Source organism: Eumetopias jubatus, unplaced genomic scaffold (assembly GCF_037043125.1).
Source record: "Eumetopias jubatus isolate StellerSeaLion01/CBP00866 unplaced genomic scaffold, mEumJub1_p1.0 scaffold_13, whole genome shotgun sequence".
In the NCBI taxonomy this organism is placed as follows: Eukaryota; Metazoa; Chordata; class Mammalia; order Carnivora; family Otariidae; genus Eumetopias; species Eumetopias jubatus.
In genome coordinates this window covers 14901422-14928725 of record NW_028274819.1, presented here as the reverse complement: position 1 = coordinate 14928725, position 27304 = coordinate 14901422, and the positions used below count along the sequence as shown (strand labels likewise).

The following is a 27304-nucleotide window of genomic DNA, read 5'->3' as shown; positions in this document are numbered from 1 at the left end:
TTTACTTAGGGAAAGCTAGTATAAACTTTTGGAATACTTGAGTTTCAGAGAACTGTGTTGGAAACTCCAGTTTACATATTTAAAGCCCTTCACTTTTTTGTCATTTTTGAAACTTGACTGACCAGCCAATCATAATCAAGGGACCTTTGTACCTTTGGAACCAAAATTCACTTGGTATTATTACATAGAGTTGTGTGTAATTCTTATGTAGTTAATGATCTTATCTAGAGGTATGTTATTCCTCCAACTTGGTTGTAAATAGGATGAGGACATATTTCTATGCCCCATTACATATATTGCAGATATAAGTATGTACTTAGTACATATTGGTGACTGATTTGATGTTATTATTGATTCACTGAAGGATTGGTGAGTTATCAGAAAGAATTTCTCAAAACTCATACTAAAATAAATTCTAGATCATTTGACATCAATATTAAAAGGTACAGAAATATTGTAGACAGAATAAGAACAAATCATACTAATTTCCTAAATTGAAGTAATAGAAAGTAAAATTATGGCCACCATGAACCTGAACTTGCAGAAGTAATTTCTTCTTAAAGCATAATCCAAACAAGATACTCAAGAGGTCAAGAATAATAGGTGAAAACTAGTGTCCAAATCAAGAAATGTGTTTTTTTAATTTAATTTTTTTAAAGATTTATTTATTTTTATTTTGAGAGAGTGAGAATGAGAGAGAGAGAGAGTACATGAGAGGGGGAAGGGTTAGAGGGAGAAGCAGGCTCCTCGTTGAGCAGGGAGCCTGATGTGGGACTCGATCCTGGGACTCCAGGATCATGACCTGAGCTGAAGGCAGTTGCTTAACCAACTGAGCCACCCAGGAGCCCAAGAAATGTGTTTTTTTAAGAGTGAGTCTCCAAGTGTATATGTTTTAAAATTATATAGGGATATTATTTTTCTGTAATTGAGCTGCATATACATTATATGAACATCATACACATTGGGAGATAATAAAGTATCTATTAGAGTGCCTGTCAAATGAAGAAAAAGCTTCAAGACATTAAACTGATCTGATCAAGATCATACAGCAAAGTCATTAGTTCTCAGAACTTGGCAGAGCTCATGATCACTTGAGATCTTTGTTACCCCTGAAAATCTCGGTCCACATAGGAAGAACTTCAGTTAATGCTCATGGTGAAAGCATGGACATCAACACTTAAAAAAAAAAAAGTTTCCCAAGTGATTATAATATATGAAATACCTAGGGCCATGGTTTATGTGTTGATGGAATTAGAACTATAAAAGTGTAATTCTGAATCCAATTTCACCACTATTTCCAGGTCACTATTTCCCCAATTTTCTCTGCAGATGAACAATTCCTACATTCACTGTAACCATGGAGTTGAATAGCAGTGTGAATGAATTCATTCTGTTTGGGTTAACACAGAATGTTCTGAAGGAGAAAGTCGTGTTTGTGGTCTTCTTGTTTCTATACCTTGCAACTCTGATGGCAAATTTACTGATTGTGATGACCATAAGATACAGCCGGACGCTTGGGAGCCCCATGTACTTCTTCCTTTTCCACTTATCCTTAGCTGATGCCTGTTTCTCAACAACCACTGCTCCTAGGTTGATAGTAGATTCTGTATCTGAGAAGAAAGTCATCTCCTACAATGAGTGCATGACCCAGATTTTTGCAGTTCACTTCTTTGGGTGTTTGGAGGTCTCGGTGCTCATCTTCCTGTCCTTTGATCGCTATGTGGCAATTTGTAAGCCCCTGCGGTACACAGCTATCATGAGCCAACATGTCTGTGGTACAATGGTGAATCTGGCATGGGTGGTATCTTGTATCCATTCTTCTTCACAGATTTTCTTGGCTTTGAAACTACCATTCTGTGGACCCAATGTTATTGATCATTATTTCTGTGATATGACACCTTTGCTAAAACTTGCATGCATGGACACTTATAAAATCAATTTACTCATAGTTTTTAATAGTGGGGCTATCTGCATGGTAAGTTTCATACTCCTGCTTACCTCTTATATTTTCATCTTACATTCTCTGAATAACAAGACTGCAGAAGGAAGAAAGAAAGCCCTCTCTACCTGTACATCCCACATTATTGTTGTCATCTTATTCTTTGTTCCATGTATATTCACATATACTCGTCCTGTAACTACATTTCCAGTGGACAAGATGGTGGCTGTGTTTTACACCATTGGGACACCCTTGCTTAACCCTCTGATTTACACTCTGAGAAATGCAGAAGTGAAAAATGCCATGAGGAAGTTATGGTGCCACAAATTCTGACTTACAATGGGAGAAAACAGAAGATTCCAATTTCTAATTCTGTAACAGCTTCAATAAAATTGGATTGATAGAAAAGAGAAAATGTTTTTGTGCCAGTACCATGCTGTCTTAGTGATCACTGCTTTGTAATATAGCTTGAAATTAGGCTACATGATGCCCCCAGCTTTGTTTTTCTTTTTCAACATTTCCTTGGCAATTCAGGGTCTTTTTTGATTCCATAAAAAATTTTAGAATTGTTTGTTCCCACACTTTGAAAAATGTTATTGTAATTTTGATCCGGATGTCATTGAAGGCATAGATTGCTGTGGGTAGCATAGACATTTTAACGATGTTTATTCTGATCCATGAGCACAGAATGTTTTTCCATCTTTTTGTGTCTTCTTCAGTTTCTTTCATGAGTGTTCTGTAGTTCCTAGAGTATAGGTCTTTACCTCTTTGGTTAGGTTTATTCCGAGGTATCTTATGGTTTTTGGTGCTATTGTAAATGGAATCATTTCTCTAATTTCTCTTTCTACAATTGCATTTTTAGTGTATAAGAAAGCGACTGATTTCTGTGCATTGATTTTGTATCCTGCCACATTACTGAATTGCTGTATGAGTTCTAGTAATTTGGGGGTGGAGTCTTTTGGGTTTTCCACATAAAGTATCGTGTCATCTGCGAAGAGAAAGTTTGACTTCTTCTTTGCCAATTTGAATACCTTTCATTTCTTTTTGTTGTCTGATTGCTGTTGCTAGGACTTCTAGTACTATGTTGAACAGGAGTGGCGAGAGTGGGCATCCTTGATGTGTTCCTGATCTTAAGGGAAAGGCTCTCAGCTTTTCCCCACTGAGGATGATATTTGCTGTGGATTTTTCATAGATGGATTTTATGAACTTGAGGAAAGTTCCCTCTATCCCTATACTCTGAAGAGTTTTAATCAGGAAAGGATGCTGTATTTTGTCAAGTGCTTTTTCTGCATCACTTGAGATGTCCATACGATTCTTCTCTCTCCTCTTATTAATGTGTTCTATCACCTTGATTGATTTGCATGTGTTGAACCACACTTGCATCCTGGGGATAAATCCCACAGAAACAGTCAACAAAACAAGGAGGCAACCCACAGAATGAGAGAAGATATTTGCAAATGACACTACAGATAAAGGGCTGGTATCCAAGATCTATAAAGAACTTCTCAGGGGGCCTGGGTGGCTCAGTCATTAAGCGTCTGCCTTCGGCTCAGGTCGTGATCCCAGGATCGTGGGATCGAGCCCTACATCGGGCTCCCTGCTCAGTGGGAAGGCTGCTTCTCCCTCTCCCACTCCCCCTGCTTGTGTTCCCTCTCTCGCTGTGTCTCTCTCTGTCAAATAAATAAATAAAATCTTAAAAAAAAGAACTTCTCAACCTCAACACCCAAAAAACAAATAATCAAGTCAGAAAATGGGCAGAGGACATGAACAGTCACTCTCCAAAGATGACATATGATTGGCCAACAGACATATGAAAAAATGTTCATCATTAGCCATCAGGGAAATTCAAATCAAAACCACACTGAGATACCGCCTTACACCAGTTAGAATGGCAAAAATGGACAGGGCAAGAAACAACAAATGTTGGAGAGGTTGTGGAGAAAAGGGAATCCTTTTACACTGTTGGTGGAAATGCAAGTTGGTACAGCCACTTTGGAAAACAGTGTGGAGGTGTCTCAAGAAATGAAAAATAGAGCTACCCTATGATCCAGCAATTGCCCTACTGGGTATTTACCCCCAAAACACAGATGTAGTGAAACGAAGGACCATATGCACCCCAATGTTCATAGCAGCAATGTCCGCAATAGCCAAACTGTGGAAAGAGCTGAGATGCCCTTCAACAGATGAATGGATAAAGAAGGTGTGGTCCATATAGACAATGGAATATTACTCAGCCATCAGAAAGGATGAATACCCAACTTTTACCTCAACATGGATGGGACTGGAGGAGATGATGCTAAGGGAAATAAGTCAAGCAGAGAAAGTCAATTATCATATGGTTTCACTTATTTATGGAACATAAGGAATAGCGTGGAGGACATTAGGAGAAGGAAGGGAAAAATGAAGGGAGGGAAATCGGAGGGGGAGATGAACCATGAGAGACTATGGACTCTGGGAAACAAACTGAGGGTTTTAGAGGGGAGGGGGGTGGGGGGATGGGTTAGCCCAGTTATGAGTATTAAGGAGGGCACGTACTGCATGGAGCACTGGGTGTTATATAAAAACAATGAATCCTGGATCACTACATCAAAAACTAATGATGTATTGTATGGTGACTAACATAACATAATAAAATATAATTTAAAAAATAAAAGATAAAATGGGAAAATTACAGCTTGGACTATATGAAAAGAAATAAGTCACAGAAAAAGAGAACAAGTAAAATCCTAATGGTGAAAGAAGCAGTTGCTGGCACTTACATAGTTCTTACTTATAATGAGCCAGGTCTTTTTCTCATTTTACCTGCAGAGATACCATGATTATATTTAAAGTGGCTTTCCCAAGCATGTAAGTAGTAGAACTTGGGTTTGAACTCAAGACATTTGACTCTAGCTGCCGTGTTCTTGGTCAAGATGTAATTATTTTGCTAGGTTAATAGTCATTCCAGGTAAAATAACAAGATCGCAAAATATAACCTGACACAAGATAAAAAAGTCTCAGAAGAGCAATATTTTCATAAAAATGTAGTAAAAATGGGGATGCCTGCATGGCTCAAGTCAAGATCCCAGGGTTCTGGGATTGAGCCCCTCTTAGGGCTCCCTGCTTGGCAAGCCTGCTTCTCCCTCTCCCTGTGCCTGCTGATCCCCCTGCTGTGCTCTCTCTCTGTGTGTCAAACAAATAAATAAAATCTTTAAAAAACAGTAAAATTGTAGAATGTGGTTGGTGATAAAAAAGTATATGTGTATAATAAGATACAATTTTATTTCTCTTAACCAATTGAGATAATAAGATAATGTCACAAAATAACTGTTTGTCTGCATGTTCATCAGCTTTTCCGCAAAATCACCGAGCTTGAAATTGTAGCCATACTTGTATATAGAAAACAGTTGTAGAAATACAAACATGCAAGTATACTGATAGAATGTTTCTAAAAGGAAATATAATAAAACAAAAGTTATTTCTGTGGAGTAGGATTATAGGTTAAATAATTTGGAGACACATTTTAATTTTCTTCTCTGTCCTTTGAATAATTAATGATAAACATGAATTATTCTACAATAAAATATAGTTAATAAATGAACACAAAATATTGAAAAACTTGTTAATAATTATAAATACCAGTGATAACCTCTAGCATTTGGGGCAGCAATATCATACTTGGGAAATTACTCTAAATTGTTATCTGTAAGAGTGATACTTGGAAGCAACATCAATATCTCAATGGACAAAAGGTCAAATAAATGCCACTTAGAAACATTTATACAATGTCACATAATTAAATAAACAATTAAAATAGGGAAGTATAGTAACATGGGAATAAGTGTTATAATAATTCCAAGTCAAAATCAAAACACAAAATGATATAGAATGATTTCAATGACAAACTATACATTCTACAAACAAGAACTTGAAAGAGCAAAACCATAACATAGTATATTGGAATTAGGGATTTTTTTTCAATTGATATTTTTAGAAGAAGCATTCTGGGGAATTCAGGGTGAAAAGGAACATATATGAGTAAAAACACTATTTAAATTATAGATTATAGGCATCATTAGGAATTTTATACCACATTGAATTCATATGCACAAATGCTCAATGTTCTAATGAGTTCAGTTTAAGAGTACAGTAAAGAGGGTAAACAGGAATTTTCCTCGATTATGTCAATCCTCAAAGCTCTCCAGACATTTGTTATTTAATGACCATCAGTGAAGTTGACATTGAAAACAAGAGGCATAAGTAAAAGATTGTCAAAATGTATTTTTTGTAAAACATATTTCCTCCAAGATAAAGTCAGGGTCAGAGATGAAGGGGGTCAGAGATCCAAAAATTAATGAACTGAAGTGAGAATATTTTCTTCAGGAGGGATTCTCCAACAATATGAGTGCTGAATTATATTGGAATTTATTTCCAATTCCAATCCTGAAATATATTGGAATCAGATTTAAAGCATAATACATGAAATATATGTGTGTATATGTGTGCATAAAAAATCTTTTTTTAATTCTTAGGGAAACTCAGGGTAAGGTAGGGCAAGTATTGGACTCCAGTTTTCATATGAAGCCTAAATTTCGAAGCAGTTAAGTCACTTGCCCAAGAAAAGTACAAGTTATGCCGTGTTCAATCTTGGTAGGAATCAAAATTTTTAAAGGACATTTTTATTCTTTGATGCAATGTAGTTAGTTTCTGAATCACCAGATAGATCTGGGAGAAGCTTGGACTTCTGCAGATTTACAATAATTCATAGAGGATTAAAGGCAGTTGGAGGTAACATAACATGGAACAAAAAGAGGGAATTCAAAGGTCAGTCCACCGGTCTTCCCATGATGTCACTTCTTTTCTTCTCTTTGCAGATTAAGCCCTTGTCAACTGCATCTTACCTGCAGTCACTAGTATGGCGATGAATAGCAGTGTGAGTGAATTCATTCTGTTTGGGTTGACACAGGATGCAAGAAAGCAGAAAGCAATATTTGGGGTCTTGCTGATTCTTTACCTTGCCACACTGTTGGGGAACTTTCTCATTGTAGTGACTATTAAAACAAGCAGGACCCTTGGGAGTCCCATGTACTTCTTCCTATTCTACCTGTCCTTTGCTGATGCCTGCCTCTCTACAACCACAGCCCCCAGATTGATTGTGGATGCCCTTTCTCAGAAGAAGACCATTTCCTACAATGAGTGCATGACTCAGCTCTTTGCAGCCCACTTCTTTGGGTGCACGGAAATCTTTGTACTCATCCTCATGGCTTTTGATTGCTACATAGCCATTTGTAAGCCCTTGCAATACACAACCATCATGAGCCACCATGTCTGCAGTGTGCTGGTGATTCTGAACTGGGTGGGATCCTGTATCCACTCTTCAGCACAACTTTTCCTGGCTTTGAAATTGCCTTTCTGTGGCCCCAATGTGATTGACCACTATTTCTGTGACTTGCAGCCCCTGTTGAAACTTGCCTGCATGGACACTTATGTGATAAATCTGCTAGTTGTTTCCAATAGTGGAGCCATATGCATGGTGAGTTTCATAATCCTGCTTATCTCCTATGTTGTCATCTTGTACTCTCTGAGAAACCACAGTGCAGAAGGAAGGTGACAAGCCCTTTCCACCTGCACCTCCCTTTTTATTGTGGTTGTCTTATTTTTTGGTCCATGTATATTCATCTACACACGTCTGGCAACCACATTTCCAATAGACAAGATGATGGCTGTGTTTTATACGATTGGGACACCCTTGCTCAACCCTCTGATCTATACACTAAGGAATGGGGAAGTGAAAAATGCCATGAAAAAGTTATGGTGTAGCCAAGTATGACCTCTGTTGATACATGATATTCAGGGATTCTAATGTATATTTCCTTAACAGCTTGGTTTTGCGTCAAGGACAGGAAAGATAAAATATTCCCCCTATGGAAAAAGAAAGAATTAAGAAGTTTTAATTGCACTAATATTTTGTATATTTGTTTCAATATCAATAAATATTTACAAATATATATTCCTTATTCTGAGAGGATTGCATTAGAATAGGATTACTTACAGTCCATAACTATATTGAACAACCTATGATGGCCCTTGGTTGAATGCTATTGTATCTGATCATATTCACATGATAATTTAGTTTCCTGTACAAATTTGCTTTCAGAAGGAATTGTAATGAGTCATGACAGAATGATCGTGTGTAAATGTATGTGTGCACACCAATTATTTTTCTAGATTTTATTCTAGTTTTTATGAATGTGGTCATAAAAGCTAATCCATACACATCTGGAACTTAGAGAGTGGAGGTTGCCGTCTTCAGAACCTGGGACTTAGAGAAGGTGTTCTGAGAAAATTCTGTTCTGGGATCTATGCCTGAGACTGCCTCACTGGGAAATCCACATGGATGGACCCTCAAACTCCAATTAAAGCTAGAAATCTCAGTGAAAACCTGGACTGTCACTGGAGAACCTCTCAAAGTTCTGTGAATGGTTAAAGGAGAGTCTCATACTTTGCAGTGTTGGTTGATATCAGGCAGTCAGCTGCCTTTGGTGGGGTCCTTCCCTTTGCTCTTCACAAGGGAGAAGTAAGAGGCAGTGAAGGAGTTTGGCAGCAGGAATATGCAGAAGAGAGGATAAAGGGTAGAAGGGAGACTAGAGAACCATGCACAGTGAAGAACAAGAAAAGGTAAAAGGAAAGTGGGAACTTTGTCCAGGCTGGAGAAAGAAGCTTTGCCTTTCTTATGTTTTGAGAATCACTTCTGGGTACATGAACATTTGCAGGGGTAAAAAAAGAAGTTTCACAGTATCTCGGTATTATTGACCCAGTGTAGCTTAGCTTCCTTGGCTGCCGTGTTTGTTCAGGTATCAGGAAAAGCTTTTTTTTTTTTTTTGTTTCCTAACAGTGTCTGCAAAGTCAAAATTCAGATTCCTTGGGATAACCTAGGATTGGAAAGTCTGTTTTTGTGCTTTCCAGTTTTGGTCTTTTGGTTTTTATATGAGAATGTTTTAAAATATATATTTTCATTTTTGAAGATAACCTACTTCATAAGTGTAATATGCACCCACCACCACCATCACATCATAATCTCATAATCAAGTGCTGTCATGTGATGCTCTTTCAGTACCTGAGTTTATTTTTTTATATGCTTTTTAAGATTTATTTATTTATTTATTTACTTGACAGAGAAAGAGACAGCGAGAGAGGGAACACAAGCAGGGGGAGCTGGGGAAGGAGAAGCAGGCTTCCTGCAAAGCAGGGAGCCCGATGTGGGGCTCGATCCCAGGACCCTGGGATCATTACCTGAGCTGAAGGCAGATGCTTAAGGACTGAGCCACCCAGGTGCCCCAGTACCTGAGTTTATAATTTCCATCAAATTGGTCCCAGGAAGTATTACTTTAGGTGATAGAGGCTAATGAGAAAAAAAAATACAATGAAGTTCGTAAGTATGTGAAAAATTTCTGCCAATGGAAGACACAATGTTATCATGTCCCACCAAAGGTTCCCAGAATTCTTACATAGAAGGTGGTGGTGGAATACATATTTAAGTCCCAAGGAGGACGTTCGTCAGAGAACAAATGAGAACATTTGAGAAATATTTGTTTACATTCACATAAAGGATACATTTTTATGGACAAAAGTTTGTATAATTAAACCTTATCTGTAAGTGGGGAAGATTTGAAAGTAAATTGAGCGGAGATTGACACGAGGAAGTCGTCATGAGGAAAGGGGAAAAAGAATCACTCCAAGCATTGGAAGAGGAGAAAGGAAAGGAAGTCTGAAAATCAATCTTTGATTGCCAGGGGAAAAAAAAATAATAGAATGACCTCATGAAAGATCCAAGAGAGCTCTTATAAAACACTTTTTTGATTTCAGTGGTGAGGGGAGCCATTTCCAGTTCCCCTCATTCCTACGTTCACATGGAGTCTTCTTGTGCAGCTGGGGCTGTCCTAGCCCTCACCTGATCTGTTTCCTTTCTCTAAGGGATCCCAGTACTATGTTGCCGGTCGTCCAATACTGAATATAATGTTTTATATATTTTGTGCAGTTTTTAGTTACTTAGAGCAATAAGGAAGTCCAGTAACTGCATTATGTCCAGAAATTTGAAACACTACATTTTCTTTAAAAAATGAATCAGGTTTGTTTTTACATTTTTTAAAGATTTATTTATTTATTTATTCATGAGAGAGGGAGAGAGAGGGAGAGAGAGAGAGAGAGACAGAAGCAGAGGGAGAAGCAGGCTCCCAAGGAGCAGGGAGCCCGATGTGGGACTCGATCCCAGGACCCCGGGATCATGACCTGAGCTGAAGGCAGATGCTTAACCATCTGAGCCACCCAGGCACCCCTGTTTTTACATTTTTTAAAATAATTATTAGTTATGCAAAATGGAAACGTTTGCATTTCCTTACTTAAAAAAATAGGATAATATTACAAGGGAGTATGTAATTCACTTTAAATATCACTTTTCCTTGTATCCCATCTCCCATATCCCCATTCCTACTGTAACTAGGTTTAAAATGTATTTAAAATGTAAGCCTGCATTCTTTACCTCTTTGTTTTTAATGTCTCCCATACGCATAAATTTTTTTTGTCTTTGTGACATAGGTTCTAACTTTTTTCCCCAAATTGATAGACACTTAAAATAATTTATTTGCATGTGATTAATACTTTCAAACTCATCATATATTAAATTACCAAATATATATGGTTGAATTTCTTCACATGATACTGTGTTCTATTAACGTTTGTTTATTCTGAGGGCATACAGTATTTAAAAAATTACTATAGCTTCATGATATATTTGCTATTGGTTCTTGTCTTCCTGCCCCCACCCCAAAAATTGACTATTCTAAACTATATATTTAACCATGTGGAGGTTAGAATAATTTTCTCAGTTTCCAGCAAAATCACCTCCAGAGATTTTGATTAGGAATTCACTCAGCATGTCAATTGCTTGGGAAAAATCAACAACTTTAAGATGGCAGTTCTTCCCATCATGAATTGTATAACTCACTTGATTCAGTTATTGCATGTCTTTTGTGAAGATGTTTAACATTTTTCATGAAGACTGTTAATGTTTTTGTTACGTATCTAAGTCTTATTGTGAAGGAGATTTATTTTATTTTATAATTGTGATTATACTTACATTTGGAAGCATTATTATGCTGATTTTTGACTAAGCTCTTTTAATAAACACTATAATCTGTCAGATGATTGTCTTGGTTTGAAGAACTAGATGGGCACACCAGCCAGTAATGAATTGTGTGGTTTCATGTTTGGTTCTGATTGCTTTATTTCCTTCTACTCTTATTTCATTGGTTGACACAGAATTTTCAATGTGAAAAGGCTGGTTGCCTGAATTTACCTGAAAGTATACAAATTTGATTAATCTAAAAATTGTTGCTTAACATAAGGTTTTTTTTTACCAATGTCATTGACATTTATTTGTATTTTTTAATTTTTTTAACAAATAGTGTATTATTTTTTTCAGGGGTACAGGTCTATGATTCATCAGTCTTACACAATTCACAGTGCTCACTATAGTACATACCCTCCCCAGTGTCCATCACTGAGCCACCCTATCCCTCCCAACCCCCTCCACTCCAGCAACCCTCAGTTTGTTTCCTGAGATTGAGTCTCTTATTGTTTGTCTTCCTCTCTGGTTTCATCTTGTTTCATACCCCCCCCCTTTCCCCTATGATCCTCTGTCTTGTTTCTCAAATTCGTCATATCAGTGAGATCATATGATACTTATCTTTCTCTCATTGACTTATTTTGCTTAGCTTAATACCCTCTAGTTCCATCCACATCATTGCAAATGGCAAGATTTCATTTTTGATGGCTGCATAATATTCCATTGTGTATATATACCACTTCTTCTTTATCCATTCATCTGTCGATGGACATCTAGGCTCTTTCCATAGTTTGACTATTGTGGACATTGCTGCTATAAACATTGAGGTGCATGTGCCCCTTCAGATCACTACATTTGTATCTTTGGGGTAAATACCCAGTAGTGCAATTGCTGGGTCGTATGGTAGCTCTATTTTCAACTTTTTGAGGAACCTCCATACTGTTTTCCAGAGTGGCTGCACCAGCTTGTATTCCCACCAACAACGGAGGTTTCTCCACATCCTTGCCAACATCTTCCTTTCCTGACTTGTTAATTTTAGCCATTCTGACTGGTGTGAAATGGTATCTCATTGAGGTTTTGATTTGGATTTCCCTGAAGAAGACTGATGTTGAACACTTTTTCATGTGTCTGTTGGCCATTTGGTTGTCTTCTTTGGAAAAATGTCTGTTCATGTCTTCTGCTCATTTCTTGATTGGATTATTTGTTCCTTGGGTGTTGAGTTGGATAAGTTCTTTATAGATTTTGGATACTAGCCAAAAACTAGCCACTTTATCTGATATGTCCATTGCATATATCTTCTCCCATTCTGTCAGTTGTCTTTTGGTTTTGTTGACTGTTTATTTTGCTGTGCAGAAGCTTTTTATTTTGATGAAGTCCCAGTAGTTCATTTTTGCCCTTGCTTCCCTTGCTTTTGGCTATGTTTCTAGGAAGGAGTTGCTGCGGCTGAGGTCGAAGAGGTTACTGCCTGTGTTCTCCTCAAGGATTTTGATGGATTCCTGTCTCACATTGAGGTATTTCATCCATTTTGAGTATTTTTGTGTGTGGTATAAGGAAATGGTCCAGTTTCATTCTTCTGCATGTGGCTGTCCAATTTTCCCAGCACTGCTTAACATAAGGTTTTATAAGCATAATCAGTCATCAATATATTGAAGTCACTAAAATTTATATAAAATATGAATGCCTGATTTCTCCTGTAAATCTGAGTGTGGGACAGATTTGGATATATGCTCCTCATATGGCAACAACACACCAGAGCTTAGTCTTGGCAGACTCTTAAAGGGGGCAGGATTTGCTCCCTTTCTACAGGGAGCAAATGTCTCAAATTTCTTCTTAAATGCCTTTGGACAGTTTAGTTCTATTCAATTTTTTAAAAGTCTTCCTGATCTCTGTAAGTATATGAGTTTGAGAACTTGGTATTGAAACTCTTAATAAAATATATAATAATAGCAGCTCTAAAGGGTGACCTTATCTTATTCCTGAATTTAATGGATTTCTCTTAGAATTAAGTGTTATGTTTCTTTTAAGTTTCTGGAACACAACCTTTGATCAAGTTAAAGAAACTCATTTTGCTTTTAGTTTACTGTGCTTTAATTATAATTCAGATGAAATTTTATCAAATCCCATTTTGGCATCTCAGAAATAGTCCTCATTTTCACAATATAATTTGATTATCAGAAAATCCTGGTAACAGAAACCAACAAATAAGAATTGTGTTAGAAAGCAGAATACTGAGAAAATTTCCAAGCCTTATCTGCTAAAATGTATTTAATGAGAAATGGAAGCATGCTATTACCTGAGAACTAATTTAATCCCCTATGAAAAGAGGTAAACAAACTGGCAGTTGACCCTAAATTATAGGGTGATACAGTCACAAAAAGCTCTCAGTAATAAATGAGAAACAGAAAACTAAAGCTAGCAACACACTATTACTTTGATTGACTTTTATCAAGTTCTAACACCTTACATATTACACAGATATAAAGACATGAAACTCATTCTGAGGTCCTTCCCAGTGTTTATATTATGTGATATAATAAAATAAAGATCATCCTAAGGGTTCTCAAAATACACAAGTCATCACACTGTTATGGATTTTTTTCTTCTGTATTGATAAATGGAAATGATTTTAAAATATAAAGCTAAGAGGAGTGCTTTATTGTGATATATTTTCTTTTTTTTTTAGATTTTATTTATTATTTATTTGAGAGAGAGAATGAGATAGAGAGAGCAGAGGGTCCGAGGGAAAAGCAGACTCCCCACTGAGCGGAGAGCCCGATGCGGGACTTGATCCCGGGACTCCAGGATCATGACCTGAGCTGAAGGCAGTCGCTTAACCAACTGAGCCACCCAGGCGCCCCATATTGTGATATATTTTCAAATGCTGTGGTAAATTTCCTTCTACAATCAAAAATTAAAGAACAATGGAAGCTAGCTACAAAAGCTTTTCAGACCTATTCCCCCAACTCCTCTATAGCACAGAAGTGAGAGTCAGTTAGTGTTTGTGAAGACTTTTTGAGTCTTGGTGATTTTTAAGAGACAATAACATTCACGCTTTTTGCGGTTTCAGGAAGGGTTGGTGGTCTCGGCACTATGTAATCTGACCCTGTGTGCCTTTCTGATCTTGCTTCTTGCCACTCTATTTCTGGACCATTACATTCCTGGTCTTTCACAGTTCCTTGAAAATACCACAGTAGTCCTACATTAGAGTGTCCTTTCTAGGACTAATCCTCACATGGCTGTTTTCTCCTGATCGTTTGTGTTATATATTGGAGCTCATCATCATTAAATGTATAGATTAATATGTTTCAGCACTTTTCCTCAGAAAATCTCAATAGAATTCAAAATCAGCTGAAATGTTACTTGGATAGAATCCTTTTCTGCCTACCCAACCCGCAGTACCCTCCATAAAATAACCAGAGCCCTCCACTTCCACTGATTCTATTCTAATGATTACTCTCTGCCTTTGTTTATTTGTTTTAAATTTTTGTTGCTTTTCTCTTTTTTTCCCCTTAACCATCTGAATTAGGCTATTTGCGGTGGAAAAGGCTCTTGCATTCTATAATCATTCAACAGATCTTTATTTGAAACTTAATAGATGCCATGCATAAAAACACAAAAGTCCTTCTTTCAAGATGTCTGCCATATTAGAGAGATGGCAAGTGGCAAAAGTCAAATGATAATGATACAAAAGTAATTATATGTTTGATCATTTTTACAATGAAAATAAGAAGATGTTGACATAGGGAATTATGGAAGAAGTGGAAGAATCTTTAGAAGAGTCATGGGGGAGGCTCTCTGAGGTAAGGGCACTTAATCTCTTAATCCCAGACTGTAAATTAGGGAGAAGAAGCCAGCTGAAGAGGATGGGGCTTGTTTCAAAAAAAGGGAAGCAAAAGCATTGAGGTGAGAAAATCCTGCAGAGCTCTTGGGGCAGATGAAAAAGTCCACCACCTGCTGATGAACAGTGAGGGAGGAGGCGAGGTGCTCTGGATGGGGTTGGAGCCTTAGAGGTATTAGAAGGAATAATCAGGGAATTTTATGACAAAGCAAGATGTTTCTAAAGACAATGGGAAGCTAAGAAAGTGAATAAAGCAGGAATATGTATATACATATACACACACACACACACACACACACACACACACACACACATTTTAAATATTTTATTTATTTACTAGAGAGAGAGAGAGAGAGAGACCATGAGTGGTGGGGCAGTCAGAGGGAGAGGGAGAAGCAGACTCTCCACTGAGCAGGAAGCCCAATGTGGGCCCCCATCCCAGGACCCTGGGATCATGACCTGAGTGGTAGACTGACGCTGAACTCACTGCACTGCCCAGGTACCCCAAGTATGTTTCTATTTTTAAGAAGTCCTTCTGGCTGCTGGTGGAGAATGGAGAGTTTATTTCTGACACCTTTCAGAGAGAATTTCGCTTTATGGGAAACATGATATTCTTAGCATGACAGTCACTTGCTAACAAAAGTTCCTCATTTCCTATTTCCTCATGGCATTTTTCACCTCAGCATTCCTCAGGGTGTATGTAGATCAAGGGATTCAACATGGATGTGATGATGGAATCAGACACAGCCATTATCTTATCTTTGGGGTAAGTGGCCATAGGCCGCACATACAGGAAAATGCATGGCACAAAGAACAAGATGACCACGGTGAGGTGGGAGCCACAGGTGGAGAGGGCTTTGCACTGCCCTTCAGAGCTGCAAGACCTCAGGGAGCAGAGAATGACCACGTAGGAGGCAATGAGGATAAGGAAGATGGTCACACACATCACCCCACTGTTGAGGATGACTAAGAGACCCAGGGTGTGGGTGTCCACGCAGGCCAGTTTCAACAAGGGAAACAAATCACACATAAAGTGATCAAAGACATTGGGGCCACAGAAGGGTATTTGATACACGAAGAGAAGCTGTATTAATGCATGGATAACCCCCCCACACCCAGACCCTCCCAGGAACAGACAGCACACTCAAGAGCTCATAATGGTCAATTAGCGCAGGGACTTACAGATGGCCACATAGTGGTATAGGCCATCACGATGAGAAGGATGATCCCCACATCACCAAAGAAATGCTCTGCAAAGACCTGGGTCAGGTAGCCTTCTAAGGAGATGGTGGTAGTGCTCTTGGAGAAAGAGTCCACAATCATCTTGGGGGCAATGACAGAAGAGTAAGTAACATCCAAAAGGGACAAGGAAGTAAGGAAAAAATACATAGGTGATCTCAGACTCTGAATTGTGATCACGGTTATCACAATGAGGAGGTTCCCCCAAACTGTGGACACATACATGATTAGAAACACAGCAGAGAGTATTTTCGACAGCTCTGGGTTCTCTGCAATGCCCGAAAGAATGAATTCAGTCACATTGTTTGGATTTCCCATTTATTAGGTGCTGATATAAACAGCTGAGAGCTGGAAATCCTATAAAAGAAGCATGTGATTTATAATTAGTGGTGATTTGGCTGCATGTCTTTCCAGGACTTCATGGACATTGTTATTTGTTTTTATTCATTTATTCACAATCCAAGCATTTGAATCTTAATAATATGCTCAATAAAGTGTTTAAAAGGTAGATACTTCATTAATGCTAGCTTCTCCCATGACATTTCCCTTCTTTCTTTAAAATGTTCTTCCATGTGAAATACAGTTTTCCTTTATTATTATTATTATTATTATTGGCCAACATTTTTGAGTACCTACCTTACTCCAGGTACTAGAATAACCCTATGATTGACTCATTTTTACAAAGGATGGAGCAGACACTCATAGAGTTTAGGAAACAATGAAGGTTGCACAGCTCATGAGTGGTGAAGCCAGAATAACTCATTTTTACAAAGGATGGAACAGACCCTCATAGAGTTTAGGAAACAACAAAGGTTGCACAGCTCATGAGTGGTGAAGCCAGAAAGTGCACTATATTTTCTGAATCCTGTCAGTGCCCTCAAATATCAATATTGCTTCTCTAGTAATTACTCTGTGAGTATATCATTTACCAATCACTGTGTTAATTACATTACAATATATTGTTCTGTTTTGCCTTCAAAACAATCTGAAGTGGGTTATGCTTCCTGTGGTCCTTTATAGACTATGTGACAATTCCATTGTAATTTTGTGCTTTACCTGTAATTATTATATGATTAAAAAACAGGTAAGACTTGTGATTGTATCATATCTGGGTAATATATTGTTCCACGAAGATTACAAACAAGGATGGTCCAGCTAAGGTCCAGGTCACAATAACTGACTCAATCCTGTAGCAGCCTAAGTCATTCCTTCTGGTTTCCTCTGCTCCATAAATGGATCAAAGGATTCTGGAACATAATAATGACACCAAGTAAATAATTCGGTTTTATGTTTGCTAACTATGTTGCTGGGCACTGTGCAAAGTATGATATAGTATTACCTCACTTAAGCCTCATGCAACCATGTGAAGTTAAGTATCACTGGGACTCCCATTTTAAAGAAGAGAAAAAGAGATCTTGGAAAGTTAAATCTCTTGCATAAGATTAGATAACTAGTGTGCTGTGGACTAACTGTTTGAATCCACAGCTCAAATTGTTAACTATTCTGTTCTAACACTGCAGAACAGAACAGATGATGTGAAGTTTCAAGAGAGTTACTATTGCAACCCAGAAGAAACGCTACAATGAAAACATACCTTGTGTTAGTACTGGGAACTTTTTTTTTTAATTTATTTTTTTGATGTAGGGTTCCATGATTCATTGTTTTCGTATAACACCCAGTGCTCCATGTAGTACGTGTCCTCCTTAATACCCATCACCAGGCTAACCCATCCCCCCAACCCCCTCCCCTGTAGAACCCTTTTAAGCAGAAGCTGGCTGCTGTATTTTAGAAATTTTCTAGAGCACAGCTTCAACTGACATGTGGACTCAACCACTCCGTGAATGCTGAGAAGTTACTCTTATGATTCAGCAACCTTACTCCCGCACCACCCCATATACAAAATGCAGAGTTTCCAAGGGAGACAGTTGAAATGCCATTTATTCCCACTGCTTAACCTCCTCCTCTTTCTCCTGACCCAAGAACTGAGATCTTGCCTGTAAGGACCCTTGTGGATTAGAAGGAGAACTGACTCCAGACTCATGAAATGAGAAGTGGACTTTCTTCCAGGCTGTGTCTCTAATGTGGTCTGATCCTGGGGCATGTTGCTGGCGCCTCCCAGCCTCAGTGTCCTCATTTGTAGTATAAGGATGACTCGCTAGCTGAATAAAAACAGAAGGGCTTGGCCTTCTTCAAAAACAAACATCCATCTCTCAATTGCATTGATTGTTTATGACTCTGGGTACGGTATTATTAGAGAGGTGGTTCATGTAATGTTAAAAAAAAATGGAAAGCCACTGCTCTAAGTAAGCTCTAATGCTCCATCTGTCTAATGCTCCCCATTGATACCATGCAGAATTGAATTTTTGATCTGACACTCAACCCTGTCACCAGCAACCCTCAACTTCATTTCTCTGTTCCCCTCACTTTATTTATTCCACTGTCATTCCATCCAATTCCTGCCAGACCCCTAACACTTCTTTCCACAACTGCCTTTCTATTTGCCATGGATGTCACTGGATCCAGACCCAGCAAACTTACTGCTAAGTCACAGCCAGGCCACTTACTGGCTTAGTGACCTCAGCCTCTGCAAGTCTCAACTTCTGCAGTAGAACTGTAGAAAAAGAGAATCACAGATGCATACACACAGAATGAGAGAGGGGACAGAGAGAAAGAGGGCAGAGGGAAGGAGAAAGGGAGATAAGGAGAGAGAGAGAGTGAGAAGGAAGGAAGGTGAGAAGTGAAATTAGAAGAAAAGCCATCAGAGGATCTTCTAGTAATTCTTTGCAGGTACATTATCCACCCCTATTCTTCTGGCTTATGAGCACTTTCTAGATGCCTACACAATTTATTTACAAATTTTCTATTCTAAGTACACACTCATTCATTTAGTTTTGAAAAATTTGCTCAAAAGGACACAAAAGTAGATCAAGCAAAATAACTTAATCTAAATCAAGTTAGAACTCAAGTTCATAATCAGGTTTCCTTACTGAACGAATAAGCGTTGCTTACAGATAAAACAAATAGGTATTGAGCATGAATTACTCATGTACTTTAAGAGTAATAGATACATATGTACTTATTCAATGTAATTGATTCATTTAATGTTATATTTTGAAATTAATTTCTAACCTATAATTCTATGAAATAAGTAAAATATACATATGAAATACTTAAACCAAATAATAGAGGTGATTCGTAGAGCCAAATTTTTACAGTTGGTGAACAATGGAAAGTTGTATAAATAAAGATTTTAAGGTCATTTAATGCGAGATCTTACCAAACTCAAGATTTGGTCACATGAAATAATTTGAGAGAGTCCAGGAATCCAAGAACCAGATGCAATTTTTCTAACATGGTTTTTCTGACTGTGGAGGCAAGCTTTCTGGGGCATAAACGAGGGAAAAGTCATCCAATTACTACATCTTGGTCAGATCTGGAGAACTAGGATTTGTATTGTGTTCAAAGAGAGATTTAAAACAGAAGACTTAAGTATTTATGATCCTGAGGAAGAAATAACCTTTCTGGTTTACCAAGGGATTTATGTTCCCTCCAATTAAGGATGATTGCTGCAAGATATCCAAGTACAGTGTTTACCAAATCATTCAGGTGTCTTTTTGAACCCTAGCTGATTGTATTCTTAGATCAAAGTAGAAACGGCTCTTGTTCACCCTCTTAGAAGATATACTGTGAGATTAATGTTCTCCTTATTTGTGATGGACCTGTGCTATGGGAGCCCAGAGAACCTGTTTGGGCAGGTGTGACATGCCCCAGAGTACATCATGCTAGTTTCATCCCCTGAGGCTGGTTCTCCACTGATGGAGGTGCTATTCCCTGACCCAGTGAATTTTCACCCACCTGCTATAATAACAGGGTGTTCCCAGGAACACCTCACTTGGGCCAGACCAGCAGGTGCTGCACACTAGAAATCTAGATCAGTGTTAACCACCTAATCATTTGTTCCTGTATGGTGATCCGTACCGCGGTTACAGAATGGCCACATGTGTAATCATCCAAAAGAGCCACATGCCTCCTAACAGGCATTTTCCCCTCCCTTTAGCAAAATCACTTTTTAAATCTCACAAAGTTATTCAATGGCAATTGGTATCCTTGAGTAGATCCACCACAGAAGGGGAAAGCAAGACTTGGTTCCTTTTGTTTTTTCACCATTAATTTTATTTTTTTTTAATTTAGTTTAACATTTTGATTCTGGTGTAAACATGGTTCTTTAAAAGAATTCCTAACCTGTCAAGATTCTCTACCCTGATATAGTAAAACTGACTTACAACACCTCCTAGAGTCTTATTAGTTCTTGATTTGCTGTTGTCAATTTTTAATTTTTGTGTCTCATTCATAATCATTTTAGCACCTCCCTCACTGAGCTCTTGCTGTCTTTCAGTCAGACTCCCATTCATTTGTTTTGATATTACTTAACTACTATGTCCTTAACTACTATGTAATGGTATTTTTTCTTTACTTAATTACTATGTCTTTAATTACTATGAAATGGTATTTTTTCAGTACTTTTCCTTGCTGACCCTTGACTTGTCCATGTGTGTATTCCAGCCTCCCAGGCAGGACATGACTATCAGATGACAAAAAGAAGGCAGGAGTCTTTTATTCTTACTTGAATTTCCACCATTTCTAATTTTCAGCAACAATTGCAACTTTTGTCTTTTTTAGTAGTTAAGGAATTTGTGTAATATTCCCCAGGAATTAAACTTTCTGGAAGCAAGTGTAATTGTTCAAAAATCAAACAAGCAAAGGGGTTCTTAGAAGTGCAGTTGCCCAGCAGTGGGGATGTCAAGCTCTAGAGTTAGCAGATTTTCAGCATATTCAAAGAGGGAGGGGGTTGTACAGTGCTTTTGGAAAAAGGAAGGTATTGTAAGGATTTAATATAAATTATGATTATCAGAGAGTCTTTACATGTTTCTCTGTCAAGTATGCATTTTGCATTTTCTCGGAGGAACCTTATTGCTAAAAGTTACAGGTGATGAAGTGTGGTGACAACTTTGTCATAATTTTCTAACTAGTCAAATTTTAATTTTTCTTAATTTTTTTTTTGCATGCGCATGTGTGTGTGTGTGAGAGAGAGAAAGTGTGAGATAGAGAGTGAGAAGGAGTGGGGGTTAGGGAGAGCAAAGGGTAAAGGAGAGACAGAGAATCTTAAGCAGGCTCCATCATCAGCAGGGAGGATGCTGGGCTCAATGTCATGACCCCGAGATCATGACCCGAGCTGTAATCAAGAGTCTGATGCATAACCGAATGGGCCACCCAGGTGCCCTGTGAGTCAATCATTTTTTAATGACTGAAGGTGTAATTGAAGTTCAATTAACAAAAATTATCTATGGGAATTTACACACTAAATAAAGCTATATTTTAGTATACAGAACATTTAACAAAATTCCTTGTCAGATTGGATATGAGGTTTGAAGCAAAGAGCAAACCGTGACTTAAAGATGTTGACTTGAGAAACTGCTAGGAAGGACTTGCCATCAACTGAGAAGACGAAGCCTTTTCTGAGAGAGGAGCAGCGTGGTGGTGGGAGGGTGGGAAGCAATGATTGCAAGTGGAATCAGGAGTTAATTTTTTGACATTTTGAATTCGAAATTTTATTAGATAACAAAGTGGAGATTTGGACAGGAGGTTAGACATACAAGTGTGGAATTAGGGAGGGTGGTCTGGGATGCAGATATAAATGTGTGAATTTTCAGCAGTTAGGTAACATTTAAAGCTATGGGATTGGATGCATTTACTGTAGCAGTGTGTATTGACAGAGGAAAAGAGGACCTAGGACATACAAGCTTAGCAGTCAGAGAGAAAAAGTAGAATCAACAGGAGAATGAAGATTGACCAGCAAAGTAGAAGGAAAATCAAGAAACCAAGGTAAATAGAGATCTGAGTGGACAAAGTACAAAATCCTCTAGGACTAGGTGAAACTTGGAGCCTGAATTTAGCCTACTACTTGACTTGAGCGCCACCTTGTGGAAAGATCTCATAAGAGCCAAATTAACCAATGGATTGTAGAAACCACAGAAATTAGCATTAACCAGGTCTCCCTCACCTGAACAGGATGAGGGTGTGTGGTTTTTTTCCTTTACCTGTTGAGGAAACCGTCCTGGAAATTGACTTTATCCGAGCTTTATCATAACATTGGCTTAGCTTATCTGTCTACAGGTGTGACAAATGCCCCCTTAAAATATATATTGTCAATTCTTTTTAGTAATAAGCCTTTCCTTTTTCCTCCTGGTTTAGATTCTTGTCTCTTTATTTTTCTCTGAAAGATCTGAACAATGCTGTACTTTAGTTAGGACTTCTGTAAATGGACTATTTGGCATCTTTTCCAAATAAGTTTCAAAACACCTCAAATCTGGCAGCAAGCCAAATGTGAACCCTGCTATTGCTATCCTGAAGCAATCCGGAGAGTGCCATCTACTGTTCATTTTAATCCCAAATACATGTTGCTACTTCTTCCTATAATTAGCAAGATACTTCTACTTCATCATACCTCTTGTTGTAAATGTTGTTCAAATCAGTTTTCATGGGATAGATTATTAAAGTCACTTTACTCACGCAGTTTCATTTCCTATTAGAGCCTACAATTCCAGGATCATAGGGCTGGCTCATTTAGCTTCTGCTCTTTGGATGACCATTTCCAATCTCAGAGGGCAGGAGGTTATCTAAGCTGATAGATACCTGACTAAGCAGTATTATTATAGTATAGAGCCATTCTTTAAAATCTCCTGGTTCTCCAGTCAAGAAATGGGCAGAAGACATGAACAGACACTTCTCCAAAGAAGACATACAAATGGCTAACAGACACATGAAAAAAAAATGTTCAATGTCACTAGCCATCGGGGAAATACAAATCAAAACCACAATGAGATATCACCTTACACCAGGCAGAATGACTAAAATTAATAAGATGGGAAACAACAAATGTTGGCGAGGATGTGGAGAAAGGGGAACTCTTACACTGTTGGTGGAAATGCAAGCTGGTACAGCCACTGTGGAAAACAGTATGGAGGTTCCTCAAGATGTTAAAAATAGAGCTACCCTATGATCCAGCAATTACACTAGTAAGCATTTACCCTAATGATACAGATGTAGTGAAAAGAAGGGGCACATGCACCCCAATGTTCATAGCAACAATGTCCACAATAGCCAAACTGTGGAAAGAGCTGAGATGTCCTTCAACAGATGAATGGATAAAGAAGATGTGGTTCATATATACAATGGAATATTAGCCATCAGAAAGAATGGATACCCATCATTTGCATTGACATGGATGGAACTGGAAGGTATTATGCTAAGTGAAATAAGTCAAGCAGAGAAAGACAATTATCATATGGTTTCACTCATATGTGAAACATAAGGAATAGTGCGGAGGACCACAGGGGAAGGGAGGGAAAACTGAACGGGAAGAAATTGGAGAGGGAGACAAACCATGAGTGACTCAGGACTGTGGGAAACAAACTGAGGCTTACAGAAGGGAGGGGGGTGGGGGGGACGGGGTAACCAGTGATGGGTATTAAGGAGAGCATGTGTTGTGATTAGCAACGGGTGTTATACACAACTAATGAATCGTTGAACACCACATCAAAAACCAGTGATGTATTATATGTTGGCTAATTGAAAATAATAATAATAATAAAAGGAAACTATCCTCCATTTTCTACAAAATTTTTTTTTAAAAAAATAAGAAAAATAAAGTCTACTGGTTCTCTCCTAAAGACAAGACAGTTTTTGATACATTTCTGATATTTCTCACAGTCCACAAGGCTTTGAAAATTGCACCACATTCAGTTTTTAGCCTGGTTTGTGGCTGTTTTATGGGAAGCTAGCATACTTAACTTTCAGAGATTTAGGAGGGAGGTTGTGGCTATATCAAGAGGACATTTAAATTTAGGTTTTTAATATTTGGTACCTGGATGGGAAAGTATTAAAATGGAAATTCTCTTATTTTTGACAAAACACACATTCTAGAGTAAGAAAAATGAGTTAATGTGGGCTTTTACTGATATAGCAATCATATGATTTGTATTTGCGCATATATTTACCACTTCTGTTGGTCTTGATTTCTTTCAGATCCAGATTCCTAGTTGGTAGAATTTATCTGCTCATAAAGGATTTCCTTAACTCTCTTTGTAGTGATGGCTGGTACTGATGAATTTCCTGAATTTTATATGTCTGAAAGTCTTTACTTCAGCTTTGTTTTTAAAGATTTTTTTGGTGAGTTTCAAATTTGAGGTGGACAATTTTTGTTTGAGTATTTTAAAGATGTTGCTCCATTCTCTTCAGCTCCACTGGTTTACAGTGTGTCTGGTGAGAAGTTTGCTGTGATTTTTATCTTTATTCTGCTGTATATATACAGTGTCTTTTCCCTTGGGCTGTTTTTAACATTTTTTCACTGTTTTTGACCAATATATTATGAGGCATCTCTTAATGTAGTGTACATCATGACTTTGTGTCTCGTTTGGTTCTTGGTTCTGTGGATTTATAGTTTTGATTAAATTCAGAAATAATTTGGCCATTATTTCTGTCTTCTGTCATTTCTCCCATCCTATTCTTTGAAGATTCCAATTATTCATACGTAAGGCTGTTTGAAGTTTTTTCTTAGCTCAAGGATGCTCTGTGTACTTGTTTTTCAGTCCCTTTTTTTTTCTTTGTTTTCATTTTGATGGTTTCTATTGTAGTGTCTTCAAGTTTACTAATCTTTTCTGCTGCAGTGGACAATCTGTTATCTGCTATTCTCGTCTCAGTTATAGTATTTTTAATGACTAGAATTTTAACTTTTGGCTCTTTTTTGTGTTTTCTGTGTCTCTACTTACCATATTCAATCTTTCGTCTACCTTACTGAAGATATTTAATGCAGTGATAATAATAATTTTAATGTACTCACTTACTAATTATATTATTGTCACTTTGTATATGCGTGTGTATGGGGGTGTTGAATGGGTTGTTTCTGCCCCCATGTAATGGATGATATATTCCTACCTCTTTACATGCTTGGTAATTTTTGACTGGCTGTTAGACATTATTATTTTTACTTTGGTTGCTGGGTATTTTGCATTTCTATAATTGTTTTTGAACTTTGTTAAATGGGACTAGAACAGTGTTTAGTTTATGATTAATGTTTTCTCCCTATTGAGGCAATGTGCTTTTGAATACTTTATCTGGTGCTCTGTGAATTATGAGGTTCTCTATTCTGCTGCATGGGAAACCCAGACTTTTCCAGGTCCTCTGTGAGTGCCAGGGGTTGCCTCCTTTAATTCTGCCTCATATCTGAAAGATACACAACATCCAAAGATCTCAACTTTCCACACGTTAACATACACATTAAAGAGTTCCCCTGTAAAATCACTAACAATGTATATTTTTAAGCTGACAGATTGTTTCCTCTTGAAAAATAAATATGCAAAACATGGGCAGGTAAATTGGACAAAAAATGGGGGGAAAGGTCTAACAAATAAAATATAACACCCAATCTCAAATAATCCAAACATGTGGTATTAACAATGAAATACACATATCACTGAAGCCGAACACAAATCTCTGAAATAGAACATAACAGGTATAAGATTTTGGAATAAGGTTAATGTGGTATTTAAATTACTGGGAAAAATAAATGATTCAAAAAAGTTGCTAAGACAGTGTGTGTGTAGCTATCTGGAGAAATATTCTTTATACCATGGGAAATAAAAATAGTTAAAAATTTAAATAGAAAATACTTGTCAGTGTAGTAAAGGAAGCTATGGCAAAAGTGTGTTGCAGCTTTGTGGTAGAGAAGGCTTTTCTAATAACAATGCAAGGGCAGCTGGAAGTGAGAAGCTTTCCTAACAAGATTAGCAGAGGGGAAATTTAAGGACTGAAGAGAAGTGAGAAGGAAAAAAAAAAGGACAGTAAAAGTGGTAATTTTCATAAAAATACAGGGAAGAGAAGGACCTGTGCTTTATATTTTGGGAACCTCTTCTAGTCTAAGGAGTATTTGTGGAAGGATACAAATGAGTGAGAAAGTCCAGCCTTGTGTTCTCAGAAGAGCTCAGCTTCCCATGGTCCAATGTGTTTGAGAATTTAACTGTTCATTATACTTTTTATGCTCTGAGTTTATCAAAACATAGAAAGAATAGAAATCTTGGCATTTGTTAATTCTTCAGTCTTCTTTCAGTCACTGGGAACCACCGGTCATTTTCTGTTGTAGCATTCTCTGCTGGGAAGCAATCCGGAGAGATCATTTTGGAGATCTTTGTGTGTACCAGATATTACCTAGAGCATTTATTATCCCCGAATGGTTTCCGGAAGAGATGATTTTCCTTTAAAAGACTGTATTTTCTAACTTGACCAAGTATCCTGCATCTTAACATTTCTTTCTTTTCTTCCTCCTTTCTGCCCTATGTTGGAAACTTTCTTCCATGTCTCATTGGAGGAATTCATCAAGACCCTTTTCAGTGGTCATGATTCTCTACAAATGTCCAAACCAAACAAAAAGCAAAAATATTTCTAAAAGATAAATTTCATCCTTTAAGAGATTTAAACATTTCAGAATTAAATATTATAATTTAAATATTACAGGACTGTGCTAGCCCTATTTGATAATTTTGCTAATTAGTTTGAGGCAAGAATCAAAAATAGGATTCCTTTCTTTATCAATGAGGCAGTAGGTTAAAAAAATGGAAAAGGAACTTGTGCAATTTCATTTGCTTTGTGATCCAATTTGTGCCTGTTCCTGAAGTGATTTGCTGTTAGTTGCAGCTGTGGATATCATGTGTGTGTTCACATTTTGGGAAAGAGGTTAATATTCTGATTATTGGTATTATAAGAATGATGATCCAAATCCTATCCAAAATGTTTTAAATCCACAAGAAAACCAAAGTGAAAAAAATAAAACAAATAAGGAAGTATTTTCTCCAAGTCACACTTAGAATGTTCATTAATATTTGAAAGTAAATATTCATATATCACCAATGAATCTGAATGCCACAACTAGTCTGTAATTGTGCCATTAGGCAGATTGGATGCAGTGGTAACTTATGCAGTCATTTCCTGAAGGGAAGAGACAACCAGAAATGACACTGATGTAGACCTTTGTCTCTAGACCTTTCAAATGCTGAAGTCTAAACAGATAAATTATTTTGGCTGAATACCAAGGCTGAAGCTGAGCTTCAGAGCATCCTTATTTAAAAGTCTT

At 37.6% G+C, this 27304-nt stretch overlaps 1 protein-coding gene and 2 pseudogenes across 1 annotated transcript; 2 read left to right on the top strand and 1 right to left on the bottom strand.

Annotated features, from left to right (window-relative positions):
* LOC114215184 (olfactory receptor 4C6-like) overlaps positions 1-16437 on the bottom strand; it is a 32193-nt pseudogene extending 15756 nt beyond the window's left edge.
* LOC114215183 (olfactory receptor 4C11-like) lies at positions 1358-2272 on the top strand. The gene has a single exon (XM_028111088.1). The coding sequence runs from the start codon at positions 1358-1360 to the stop codon at positions 2270-2272; it is 915 nt and encodes a 304-aa protein (XP_027966889.1).
* LOC114215419 (olfactory receptor 4C11-like) lies at positions 6834-7748 on the top strand (annotated as a pseudogene).
* Positions 16438-27304: the final 10867 nt, after the last annotated feature.

Coding starts and splice junctions, on each gene's coding strand:
- LOC114215183 (XM_028111088.1), top strand. CDS start 1,358: ATGGAGTTGAATAGCAGTGTGAATGAATTCATTCTGTTTGGGTTAACA.